The 13,980-nt window shown below is 37.2% G+C and overlaps 1 protein-coding gene across 1 annotated transcript; it reads left to right on the plus strand.

Moving 5' to 3' along the window:
* The first annotated feature begins 6 nt into the window (after positions 1–6).
* Positions 7–13,933, plus strand: LOC135469251 (drebrin-like protein). The gene is made up of 13 exons (XM_064747849.1): positions 7–111; positions 3,464–3,519; positions 4,274–4,386; positions 5,185–5,259; positions 6,542–6,686; positions 7,031–7,107; positions 7,570–7,656; positions 8,312–8,431; positions 8,729–8,809; positions 9,090–9,193; positions 10,107–10,531; positions 11,128–11,298; positions 12,094–13,933. The coding sequence occupies exons 1-13, from the start codon at positions 29–31 to the stop codon at positions 12,228–12,230; spliced, it is 1,674 nt and encodes a 557-aa protein (XP_064603919.1). The 5' UTR covers positions 7–28; the 3' UTR covers positions 12,231–13,933.
* The last annotated feature ends 47 nt before the right edge of the window (positions 13,934–13,980 follow it).

Below are 13,980 nucleotides of genomic sequence, written 5' to 3' on the forward strand. Positions count from 1 at the left end.
AGGTTCTTCCCATCCAAAACCGGCTAGGATGGCGCTTGACGTTCGGAAGAACAAGGATTCTCTCCTTGCAGCTTACAATGCTGTCTCTAAGCATGATTCGAATACTGACTGGTAGGCCTTTAAGTAAATGTCTTAATTAGCTCTACTTAATATCTATCTGTTTGAGAGTTTATTCTTGCCAGCCGAAAACAACAACGGGAGGGGCATCTCTCCCCAACTTCCGCCTCCCAGTCTCACGCTGAGCTTAAGACCCTGTGTTTTTCGATTTTGTAACCGAGCATTTTTCAGGATATTTGTATATTTGACAATTACTTTATGTCTACTCACTTAATTATTTTACCACCTTGCATACTGTTTAGTTTAGCTCTAAAACAATATCTTTATAAAAAAAAAATAAATAAATCATCCTTTAATGATCAATGAGTCATTGTTTGAATGGTCAAATGATCTAATTGAGAAAGGGTCAGTGTAACTGTATTACTGCGGGCCTGTTTCGCTCAATCTATTTCCATGCACCTCTTTGACTATATCAGATTTTTTATAGTAGGCTGTTGTCAGATTTGTTCAATTGTGTGGATCCCCTTCCAGTAGTGACATACTTTGTAATCAAATTACAAGATCTAATTGATTTGATCAAGCCAAAATGCTCACTTCCAAAAAAGCGTGTACAAGATTTTCCCGTTACAGAATGGTTTTCTGCCTATGTGGTGTGACTTCTGGTTGCTTGAATTTTGTGTATGCATTGATGTATAACAACTTATTTAGAAAGCCTACATTCCTCATAGCCATTAGTGCATTGTACGTATGGCATGTGTATATAGATGTGCCAAAATTGTAAATCAAGCTTTGGACAATACTTGAAGATGTGCATGTTCTCTCTTTTTTTTTAACACAGCTCAACAATTTTTAGCATACATACTGTACACATATAGCACCTTTCACACAGTGATTTTCAGATGTACAACTGTAACAGTTTTCTGTCACATGATCTATAAATATGGGTGAAATTGCGGGTCAGGTAACATGTTCTTCAGCATCAAATTCTTCAAATTCAGATTTTTTGTTTTCACATGTCGTCACATGATATGTATCAGTTAAAACCTAATTTGCATACATATTGCATCTTTTTTCTGTCAAAATAGCCTCTAGGGAACGCTTGTGATGTTTGTTAAATTTTATGTCAATCGGACGTTTGGTTTTGAAGAAAATGACTGTCAAATGTCATTTGTTAAATGTCACTCAGCTTTTTACTCGTCAAAATTCATCTCAGAGTCTACCACATTTCACACATTTCTGTTGGGCCTTTTTAGATGTAGAAGTTTTTCAATTTAGAAAAATGGCAATTTTCTTTTTGGTATGTACGACTTCCAGTTTGCTGATGTCATCACTGGTTATGCAAAATTTGTTCTCCTTGCCTGGGGATGGTGTTAGGCCCTTAAGATTGTGTCTCTAGCTTCATTGTTTCTGGAGATATACCAACTTCCGGTTTGAAAAAATTCATTTTCGGAGTCAGCATCAAAAACTACATCAGATATGACTATTTGCCGAACATCATCTGTGAAAGTGTAGAAGCTATTAACATAAAAAAGATTTTTTGGTCACATAACATGTTCACCTGATATCGAGCTTGTACAGTTTTTCAATAAAAAAAATTACACAATCTCACCCTTAATGTGCCTAGGCTTTGTGCAACTGCAGTTAAACTTTCAGCTAAATCGCATCAGCCATTGTGAAGGAGAAGATTTCTTTAGATTTTGCACAAAATTCAATATGGGGACCAAGCGATGTTTAGAAAACATAAAAAGCTCAATTTTTGATCCTTTTTTTAGGATATTTTTTAACAACATAACTTAATAAAAGTTTTTGATGGAGAATTTGGATGACTTTTGTTTGATTTTGTGGTGCTTGACAGCCAGATTTAAGAATTGCGGCTGAGCTGATGACAAAGAGCTGTGGGGCTTAACACAAAGAGAAAGTGCCAAAATATTTAAATTATTATATATATATATTATTTATATATATATATTATATATTTATTAAATTTATATTATATATTTGATTGCTGTTTAATGCAGTACTCAAGAATGTATTCACATGATTTAAAGATGATTGTAGTCACACATGTAGCATCACACAAAATTTACTGCCAGTGTATTAGTGGGCATTTGGGTAAAAACTTATTCGAGATGTAATTCTGTTATATAAACAAAATCAATCCATTTTAAATCAGATCTTTAAACCACTGCAAAAACCTACTATCAGTTCGAGCTCTATTAAACGAAGTGACTCTTATGTCATTAAGAGCTTCAAAGGGGTAGTTGCCTTGCAATAGCAGCAACAAATATGATGAATTTCTTCAGTTATAAATGAAAGATTTGCTTTGATTGGTCCGTAAGTAGTTTATATATCCACTGATCTCTGCAGTTCACTAGAGGTCACTTAACAAACTGTCAGTGGAAGTATTAGATTGTTGTTGGCATGCTGATGTTGATTTACATAAGATCTGATTATATGTTCAAAGGCTTGAAAGTTTTTCCGTTTCACTGCAATTTGCAGGGTTTTTTTTATAACAGCCTTTAAAACATTTTGATTTTAAAGTGTTTTCATGATGTTTGTCATGTCTTCCATAGATCAAAAACTTCCATAATCTGCTTGGATTCCTGTAAAACATTTTTACAAAAATAGTATTGAAAATGTCAAATTGCATATCTGCTTTCTTTGTACAAGTGGATGTGGGAGTTATTGATATTAACATGCAATCCTCGAATTGGTTTACTTTTATATGCATTAGGGTCTGCCAGCAACCTGCGGATGGTCGTGGGTTTCCCCCGGGCTCTGCCCAGTTTCACCCACCATAATGCTGGCCGCCGTCGTATAAGTGAAATATTCTTGAGTACGGCGTAAAACACCAATCAAATAAATAAATAAATAAATTTATATGCATTAGTACATTTACTCGAGCAACTTCTTTGTTGTACCAGATTCCATTGGATTCCTGCTTTTTTTCTAGATTTGGAGTAGATCCTAGTGAAGTCTTACAAAGCAAAATTTAAGGATGTCAGGTGTTAAATGACGGAAATAAAGGCTTGATCTGTTGACAAGGGTTAGGCTGATAAGCTGTTTAGGCCTTGTTCTGTTTAGTAACATACAGTTCCTGTATAGTTATGCTAATATAACAAAGAGGAAGTTCACATGCACTGCAGCATACACAGGTTTTAGCCAACTACAAGTGGAAATGACCCACATTCTAATGTGCCTTTAACACTAAAACTGCATCTTTAATATTTAATTTGTTCTATTCAATTTCATTCCACATGTTTACATTAATTTACATTTCATTTCATAATTTCCACCTTGCATCAGAAAATTTGGTGAACAGAACACCCAGTACAGCTTTTTTATTCAACCTGTGAACTGATTGTTTTTGTAGCTATTCATTTTAATATGTTTTTAAAATTTTCAGGGCTCTATTTGGATATGAAGGACACACCAATACACTGAAGAGTGTGGCAACTGGCGGTAAGTTTACCCATTCACAGAGCATACCATTAGGCATTTATATGTGCAGTAGCGCTGTCCAGTGTATAACAATGGCACCATAGACTAAATTATGCGTTACCCTTCATTTAGTGTGGACTGGCAACATTAAGTGGGGAAAAAACCACAATTCTTCAAGGGATAGACTCTTAAGAACAAAAAATGCAAAAATATTGGAACTGAAATATTATGAGGTTCAGGCATGGCTAAGGATGGACAGTAACGTATGTTTCCATGTGCGTGCATGTACTTACATGCACTTACATGCACTTATATGCACTTATTAAATTCTATTCCATAAATCACCAGGCTATATTACCATTGTGGTATTAAGCTTGAATCAGTTTTAATTTCTTAGACATTGCTGTTATAGTTTTGTGACAAATCACAGGATTGGCAACTTTTGGTTAAAGGTAGCGCCATTTTGTGGTTGTAAAATAATTCATGTGATATTTGTTGATATAAAATGTCATAGCCACACTTTAATATGTTGTGTTTGGCCTTCATGTTGGACTTATAAGAAAAAAAAACCTACCCACTGAGGCAATTTACTAATTTTACAAAGTTTCGTGAAGCCGGGCCCATATCTTTAGGTATCTGTGCAAACTATTAAGTAAATACTGTGGTTAAGAAAGCGAGTTTATTATATGACTGTATATTCCAGAAATTAATGCTGTCAAAGTAGTTGATCATTGTTGAAATATTAAGCCTGATGCATGCCTTTCTTTGTTTTCAGATGGTGGTATTGAAGAGATGGTGGATGATCTAAACAGTGGCAGTATCATGTACGCCTATTGTAAGGTTCTGGACCCCAATACAAAGCTGCCAAAGTTTGTCCTAATTAACTGGGTAAGTACACAAACATGTGTACAATGTGTCACTTCCAGGAAGTATCCATGCTGGGCTAAGTTAGGAGGCTAATCCTAGTCGCATAAATGTTGAACACGAACCACATGAAAAATGAGACCACCATACCACAAAATATATCACACAAAGTACTAATATGGGTCATGAGTTTCCCCTGGGCTCTGCCTTGTTTCCTCCCACCATAATGCTGGAAGATGTCGTAGAAGTGAAAAATCCTTGTAGACTGTGTATAAAAACATCAATAAATTAAATAAAGACCAATATGCATGAAAAAGGGTTACACATTTATTTGTACATGTACCCTAAATGGCCTCAAATTGGATCCATGACTAACTTGCACAATTTATTATGATATTCTGAGAATTCTAATGATCTAGAAAAGTAAGGTTTGGAAAGTATGATATCCTGCTGGAAAAATGTCTGTTTCAGCATTAAAAATGATATTTTATGACATTTTTTTGCCTCTAAAAATGAACTTTGGTGGGTTAAATTTGGTGATATTTTGGATACTTTCCTTCAGAAAAGCTAGCCCAGGAAAGGTTTTGGACTGAACCTACCAGATAAGACAAAGCTTCCCTTCTGCTAGGCTGTATCACAAGTTGTACATATTAAACACATATGTCAACCCAGGTAGATAGTCTAAATTCTCTAAGGCCGCCTATGGCACAATACAACATACATGTACATGTATCAAGAGCTATTTCATATAGTTGAATGTCTTTGTTTTGCATTTAGCCTGAAAAATTACACCTTTCTTGTTTCTGTTTTTTTTTTTCCCAGCAAGGTGAGGGATCACCTGAAACCTTCAAGTTCAAATGTGCCAGTCATCTGAGAGATGTTCAGAATTTCTTTAAGGTTAGTCTTTTATATTCTTGTTTTATTTCCCGTTGTCGGAGGAATTTTCACAAAGTTAACAAAGGTTGATGGTTAACTTCGGACACTGACCTTTACAAGGTCTTGATAATTAGCATTTGTGCAGTGTTCAGTTTTTTTTTGTTAATTCTGTTTTGTTAATAATGTTTGAGACAGAAATATGTTTTTTGTTGAAATACATGTAGAACTTTTTAAAAAATAATACATAATGTCAGACAAGTTGTATGCCACATTGGCCTGCATGGCTATGCAAGGTACCAGTCAGCGCATCCTGGACAGCTCATGAGTGTCGTTCTGAAATCTTAGGTACTCTGGTAGGTTTATCATCATGTACACGTGTATCGAGAATTAAAAGATGATCATGGATAATTTTTGAAAAGTGTATCCACATCTTTCCAGTGACTGTGTGACATATATATGTACAGTAAACCTTATAACAACTGAAGCATCAGAGTTGTCACATTGTATGCCTTTGCCTGCGAAAGTTTTGAAAGACGTTCAGATTATACTTTTTTGGCCGTTGTTGAAGTCTTGTGTCATGACGTTGTTGTATATGTTTCTCCTGGTATAAAACTGTGTACAGAAGTTCAGTTCTGTAACAATACACTGGCTGTAACAATAAGTGATTGTAACAATATAGTGACTGGCATATTTGTGTCATTAAACTTTTATTTCAGACTTTAAAAAATCTTTTTAATTTTGTTACATTCTATTTGAGTAAAATTTTGAGTCAACAAGCCCAATCTCAAGTTGGAAGGGAAATAGTCTAATGCAAAGGTGTTGACAAAAATGTCAAACTAACGTTGAAAAAAATTCTGTCTTGGGAGTATAAAGCCTGGAATTGGCCAACGACACTCCAGACGTGGTTAGTACACGGCAACTGAAAAAGTCAGGAATTGATATGGCACCATACCTGTCCTTTTACAGAAAGCATCTGTTGTGACTTCAAAGTGCTCTCGTGAACTGTGATTTGTCAGATTCCTCCATATTTTCTAACCGAAAATGTTGATGTACCAAAATGAATAACTATTGTGAGTGTGTTTACATGCGAGTGTGTTTACATGTGAGTGGGTTTACGTGTGAGTGTGTTTACATGTGTGTGGGTTTGCATGTGTGTGGGTTTACATGTGAGTGGGTTTACATGTGAGTGGGTTTACATGTGAGTGGGTTTACGTGTGAGTGGGTTTACGTGTGAGTGTGTTTACATGTGCGTGGGTTTACATGTGAGTGGGTTTACATGTGAGGGTTTATTATTTCCTGATAGGGAATACATGTGACGATTAATGCCAGGACAGAAGATGATGTGGATGTGGATGACATACTGAAGCAAGTGGCAAAGTCTTCAGGCAGTAATTATAGTATTCACAAAGAGAAAGCCAGGCCTGCTCCTGCCCCAGCCCCTGTGGTTAGTTCTTCATTAATCTTCCTTCATGTTTTTTGATATAAGTTTTTTTTCCTGTTTAATCACTTTCAGCATGAACTGAATAAACAATCTACCATTTGGTATTAATTCTAGTATAATTTTATATCTCTAAGTTAGATTTCTTAAGCACAACCAGCCTATTTATACATGTATGGTCTGAGCTATTCAAAGTTGAAGTTGTAAGTTGACTGTAGACTGAAGTTGAATGTAGACAAATGGCATGTCAGTCTTTGATAGACTTCTTCTGTAGGGAGCTCGAGAGTTATGCTGAAGTGGACCTTAGACCATTTCTGTTGATCCTTGTGGTTGACTTACTATTGTTTTATTTAGGGTCTGTCTACAAGAAAACAGCAGCTCAGAGAGAGATTGATTCCAAGTCTCGTGATAATTTCTGGGCACAGACAGAGGTAAGGATCAAAGGAAAGGAGCAATGTTTACCTCTCATTTCTATTATTTTTTTATTTTTGTTTTTTTTTTTCATTTTTTGGCTCTTGTGATGTCACAATCTCACGTTAGTGTGAATTCACATCTCTGTTCAGCCTTGTTTGATGCGTGTACATTTTCCTTTTTAATCCACCTGATTCAAGCAAATTGTACTGACAAGTTTTATTTTTCAGCACGATTCACTTTTGACTGATACATATATAACCTGTCAGCATGATATGTTTGGTGTAGAATTGGGTCAAAATCATTCATTTACTCTTGTGACATATAACTCAACATTACATGGTTCAAGTTTACAACCAAATAGTACACAAATAGTACACTCCCTTAGACAAGCCAATTCTTTGGAGATGCACAGCCATCAGGTTCTGGTGCAGTTGTTCGAGGATTTCTTGTGTAAGGAGGTATTGTTTACCTGCAAACAGGCAGAGGAGAAGAGACGTCAGGAGGAAGAGAGAAAGAGGCAGAAGGAGGAACAGGCCAAGCTGGACAAAGAGAGGAAGGAACGAGAGGTACCACACAGTTTTACAGGCCCTCTTTTACAAATCCTTATAAATCCATTCTTCGAATTAAACTTTTCTTGTAGTTCATGTTGCTTCGTGGTGCCACAGTCTAGTGACAACATTATTTATGAAAACGTTATGGAAAAGATAACTTACAAAGTTTTGTGAAAGTGGTTCAAGATTTAAAAGTTGTTATTTCTGTTGGTCGGTCAGTCAGTAAGTCAGTTTAAGTCTGAGCAATTCACAAAATTTTGGATCTGAATGATGGCTTGAGTTGTTATGGTGCTATATAATATATGGACGTCGCTTCATTCAGATCCAAACGTATGTGAATTGCTCAGATTTAAACTGACTTACTGGCTGACTGCAGTCATATATGTTTTGAGTTGTTATGGTGCTATATAATATATGGATGTCACTTATATGACAGCAGCCAGCATTGTGATGGGAGGAAACCAGGCAGAGCCCGAGGGGAAACCCACAACCATCTGCAGGCTGCCGACAAACTTTCTGACATACTCTTGTGATACTTACCGATAAGTTCCGTTGTTTAATATATTACTAAATGGTATGTTGAGTTGCCTCTACCATATGCTCTGACGAGTAGTAGATAATGCTAATGTAAACTGCAGCTATTATATCATGGTTTCATTTCGTCTTTCAGCTGAAGGAGACAAAGGAAAGAGACAGGCGAATGAGTGAGAAACTGAAGAATGTTCAAGAACAGAAAGCAGCAGAACGAAAAGCAGATGCAAAAGACAGGACTGCTGACAAACAAAAATGGGTATGTTGGAAATGGTGTGTAGGGTAGAGATGTTTGTCTCTCAAATATTATACATGTATATCCACCATACATCATTGATTTTTGTCACACAAAAAAAACCCCAGTATTTCAGGAATGGTTCTTAAGTGATGATGTAGATACTCTCCATACATTGATTTTTTGTGAAATGTGGAAATTGAGTGTATTGTGATCAATATGTGTTCTTGGTATGAAAAGAAACTTGCTTTTTACATAAATCTGAAATCTATGTACAGTATATATTTATATCTACATGTAATTTATGCTCTTGTGTTCAAGGAGCGTGAACAAGCAGATACATACAAAGATGACGAGGAAAGAAGACATCGAGCAGACTCTGCGAGAAAAGAGAGAATTGCTGTAAGTTGCTAATCTCATGTGTTCTTTGTGTTATTCATTTTAAAGGAAATTATATCTCCAGGCTACTTGAGGCTAGCAAAATACTAAAACGTTCACGGAGCACTTGTTGAACATCATTTGTCTTGAGCTAAGAGTTCCACAACTCCTTATATCCCATCCCTCGATGTGCACTATCTGTATATCATTCACCAGGACATGTTCGGTCTTAAAATAAAATTAAAGCAAGAAAGTCATTTATGAGATAAGTTTATGCCGAGTTTTCATCTTGGTTTGTCTACAGGAAGCGAGTAACCTGACTGCTAAAGCTGGTAGTGCCAGAGCGTTTTTTGAGCAGCAGTCAAAGGGAGCTGCTGTTGGGGAGAAGCGGGCACCACCACCACCCAGGTGAGTGGGCTTCTTTGGGATCTGTCTTCATTTGGATAAAGTGGTGTCCAATTTTGAAAAACTTTTATGCAACTGAAATCAAGCATTTTCTGATTTTGATCAACTTCTGTACATCCTAGGATCAAGGTTTGTCTGATTTTGTGTCTGATGAAGTTGATTTTGTGTCTGATGAAGTTGATTTTGTGACTCTTTACATCAAGGCTGTAAATGATCTTTCTCCATGTGAAAGTTTTGCTTTTTTTGCTTGAGATGTAAATTCTCCGAATTGTTTTGTTTTGTGGTATGCTCTCTCACAGCAGGCTGTGTATCGACAGAGTGTGAATGTTTTCCCATCCTCTATGCCATATGCTGCTGTCTAATTACGTGACATACGGCACTATTATGGCACAATGTGTTCACCTGATAATCTTGACCACAAGGTCAGCCTCAGTTTGTGTTTTGTCCTAGAAATGGGTAATCCTGTTTTCTTTAAGCTTGAGAGCCTTCTGATTTGCCAAGTGTTGTCAGTGTAGTGTGAACCAGTAAGGTGTCTTCTCTTCTGTCATACATGCTGACTCATTTTATAGAAGATGTGATGTGGTGGCATTGGTGCCATCCTGCTACAAGGCACTCTGATGAAAACTTAACAGACAAAATATCTAAAAATCAGCAATTTGAGGGACACCTTTGGAATTTAGATGACTTAATAAGTGAACAATTAGCTTAATAACCTTATTCGTTTCCCCCAGGTTGTACCTGATTTCCTCCCACTATAATGCTGTCTGCCATTGTATGAATACTCTTGAATACGCCATTAAACACCAATCAAATAAATAAATATAACTGCTTATTATCAAAAAATTCTCTTATTTCAAAGTACATTAGTTTTCCCTAATTTTCTGGTGATGTGTTTTGCTCTTCTGTGGTATTTCAGAAAACTACGTCACAGCTTTGGGCGTGATACCTCAACAGAACAAAATGAGCCAACCAGAAAAGCTCCGATAAAGCTACCAACAGCAGAGCCAGAGACAGACGCTCCTGTGAAGCGCTACCAGCCTCCGCCACGGGAACCCTCGCCGGAACTTGTGCGAGAACCTTCACCTGTGCCTCAGAAAGAACCATCCCCGGAACCCTGGGAAGACGAACCCTCACCAGAACCCCAGAGAGAACCCTCACCGGAACCCCAGAGGGAGCCTTCACCGGAACCCCAAAGGGAGCCTTCTCCTGAACCTGAATCGTATAACACCCCAGCTAGCCCCATCAGCCCTGCCCCACCACAGAGCAACAGTCTGATGAAGCAGAGTATGCCACGCCGGCCACCATCCGACTCAGAGGAAGAGGAGGATCAGAAATGGGATGGTAGTGTATATCCTCAGTTGTCTCCCCCTTTTTGCTTAGTTTTGATACAAAGTGACAATGTTGTCATTTGCTGTCCATTGTTGTGGAAGTACCTTGAAGTTCTAACTTTGGTAAAGTAAGGTGCAATGTACCAAGGGGTATAAATTGTGTCACTAATGTACACACAAGGAATAATGACCGTGCTGATATTAGATCTCATTAATTGTTTCTGTGATAGTTAATAAGACAAAATAATTGCAGCATGCTCATGATTTTTCTGTTTTCTGGAAAAACACTTGCTAACAATCTTGTTATTCATGAGACACAAAACCTTTTTTTTTTACCTGATGTCAGCCATGATCAAAGCAGTATTTTTTTCTTACCACAAAGTTTTCTTCCATTTTGTTTACATTTTGCACTTGACTCAGGGGACATTACCATGTGTGAGGCCTTGACTGATTTACCTTCGAAATCCTGTCATATTTGGTCTCATATGTTTAACATTTTAGCGCATCAAATCAATAGAACTTTCTCTGGTGATAAAGGAGGATAAGGCTTGACTGACACACTGGTGCATTGCACACATGTTAAAATGTGACTATTTTTGATGCCTTTAGACTCAGACCCCGAGCAGCCCAGCATCCCTCAAATTGTCTCTCCTCAAGTCCCTGAGAGTGACACCCCTGGGGACTCTCCAGACTACGAAAGCCCTCCAGAGGTGCCCCCAGAAGATGCAGGTGGGGCGGCTGGGGGACCACGTGCTCGGGCACTGTACGACTACCAAGCCAGTAAGTCTCTTCCGTAGCTCACACCTGGAATGTGTTCATGTGAAGTATTTATGATCTAAATGCTGATCAACTTGTAGGCAATTCCTCGGGCTAGAATCAGTTTTCTTTACTTCATATCCCCAACTTTGTGCTGCATACAATTGTGTTTACTTGTTAATGTTTATTGACCTGAAGACAAACATCCAAATTTGTCAGCCTTTTCAACTGCATTTGTAACCAATATTTTGAGACATTCTGCCAGAGCTATAATTTTTACAATTTTATGAAGCTTGCATCTTTATTCACACAAACAAATCAGTTTAGTGTCATCCTCATAGTAATTGTATGTATAAATTCCTCTGAAAGAAGTGCTTAGTGGTGTAAAAGGTTAAATATTTTCTGGTAATTTAGGAAGGTATGTAAACAGTTTGAATCCAGCTTTAGTTACCTCAGCTACATCTTGTATATACGCTATGTTATCAGGAACCTGGTATTGAGATACCTTGGATTTTTTCAGCTTACTAATACACCTGATAAGTGTTATACAGTTGAAATATTATTGCATACAGAGAAAACACCAATCCGTTAATATATTAATGCCCTGAATAAAATTAGTTACATGTATTTCTGCTGATGAGGGAAGAAAAACGTGAGAACAAAGGATGATGGTGATGCAGTTCATGTAATGCATATATCCACTTTTCAAAGTTCACCCAAGTTCATGCGGTGACATTTAAAAAGTGTCATTTTGCCTTACATGAAGTTTGTTCAATCCTGCACGAGTACAAATTAATTTTGTGTTTTGCCTGTTTTCAGCTGATGCAGACGAGATATCATTTGACCCTGATGAGATCATCACAGACATTGATCAGATAGATTCTGGTTGGTGGGTGGGGACAGGGCCTGACGGACAGCGGGGAATGTTCCCAGCCAACTACGTTGAACTTATCTAAATTCCAAAGTCATGTGATATTAACTTGTATGTTTGTGTGGGAGTTGGGCCAAGCCTCATTAACAATCATGTGCAAGCCTTTCCACTATTGACCAAATATGTAAAATATACTTATTTTATAATAGAACTACATAATGAAGTTTTGTATATCAGATGGAGGCAAGATTAATATGTTTTATGGATAAATATGTACTTGTATACAATTTCAGTGCTTACTTGCTTTTTGTTTTGCCAATATTTCTGTTTCACCATAACATGATCTTATATGTTACGTCTCATTTCTATCACAAGGAAAATAAGTGCTGTATGACTACAGCCATGTATTGATTAACAGATCACTTTTGATTTTAGCCTTCCACACCATTCACTTTTACAAACCACATACATGTTAGCTTTTATAGTTATGCGATACCCTTTTTGATCCTTTGTAGGAAGGAAAGTTTCCAGTATTTTTGTCTCAAGGAAGTGCCTGTTATGTTATGTTCTCATTAAGATCTTGCCTTGGTTAAAGACCAGTTACATTAGTTTTTTTCAAATCTGCTTATTGAAGTATATGTTTTTGAGTGACAGTAATAATGGAAGCACATTTCTGTAACGTAGATAACATTTTTTGCCAGGTTTTATTTAAACAACTCTTCCCTTGATTTTTTTAGTTTTTGCTGATATTGCAAAAAGTATTTTTTAGCTGTTGCAAGCAACTCCATAATGTAGTCATCCTGTTGGTTGGTCAGTTTGTCAAGATCATCTCATTTAACAACGGGCCTGATTGCAAGACACTGGCACATTGCAGCTGCTGTGAATTTGTGCTTGTTTATTGTAAAACCTTCATATATGTACTTGTTTACAATAAAGTTGTATGGCCTGTGTATTTGTGCTTAGGGGGGGCCTCCGTGGCTAAGTTGGTTAGCATGCTAGCGCAGCGTAATGACCCAGGAGTCTCTCACCAATGTGGTCGCTGTGAGTTCAAGTCCAGCTCATGCTGGCTTCCTCTCCGGCCGTACGTGGGGAGGTCTAACAGCAACCTGCGGATGGTCGTGGGTTTCCCCCGGGCTCTGCCCCGTTTCCACCCACCATAATGCTGGCCGCCGTCGTATAAGTGAAATATTCTTGAGTACGGCATAAAACACCAATCAAATAAATAAAATAAAAAAATATTTGTGCTTAATTGGCCAGGTGCAAGTTTGCATGTTAAATATGCAAAATGTCAGTTGTAATGTAGGCTTACCCTCCCCATCTTCACATGAACATATAGATTTAGTGTAGTTTGTATACTCCTAGCAATTCTTGTTTTTGACAGTTGGAATAATTTGACCACTTCAGAATATGTATTGCAGGGAAAACTGTAACTGTTTGGCCTTTGAGAAAATGCAATGCAAAAAAAAAAGATAGTAGGATCAGAAACAAATAACACTATAATGAGCAGGGCGTTCTGAATGCATCCCTGAAAAAAAGTAAATCACTACATGTATGCTGAAATCTGGTACAGGTGGTTCATTAGTCTTGAAGCACCTATGGTAGATTGCGTGGCTGGGTTCAGCATACCCTACACATACATGTACTAGGCACTCTGTTATGCTAACGGGTTGTACACCTGGTTAAGGTTGTAATACTTGTATACCATAACATCTCAGCAGTATAGATTATAATAAATACATATTTAAAATAAGCTATATGTGGAGCAAATAAAATTCATACCAATTTGTATGATTGTTTGTTTTAGAGTTGTTGTTTTTTTTTTTCAGAAGAACTGA

This window comes from Liolophura sinensis, chromosome 6, assembly GCF_032854445.1.
Source record: "Liolophura sinensis isolate JHLJ2023 chromosome 6, CUHK_Ljap_v2, whole genome shotgun sequence".
NCBI classification, from domain to species: domain Eukaryota; kingdom Metazoa; phylum Mollusca; class Polyplacophora; order Chitonida; family Chitonidae; genus Liolophura; species Liolophura sinensis.

What these genes read in the sequence shown, in the direction of transcription:
- LOC135469251 (XM_064747849.1), top strand. Translation starts at nt 29, where the DNA reads ATGGCGCTTGACGTTCGGAAGAACAAGGATTCTCTCCTTGCAGCTTAC. An exon ending in ATGTTCAGAATTTCTTTAAG is followed by an intron (nt 5,260 to 6,541) that starts GTTAGTCTTTTA and finishes ATTTCCTGATAG; the next exon opens with GGAATACATGTGACGATTAA. An exon ending in GGAGGATCAGAAATGGGATG is followed by an intron (nt 10,532 to 11,127) that starts GTAGTGTATATC and finishes TGATGCCTTTAG; the next exon opens with ACTCAGACCCCGAGCAGCCC.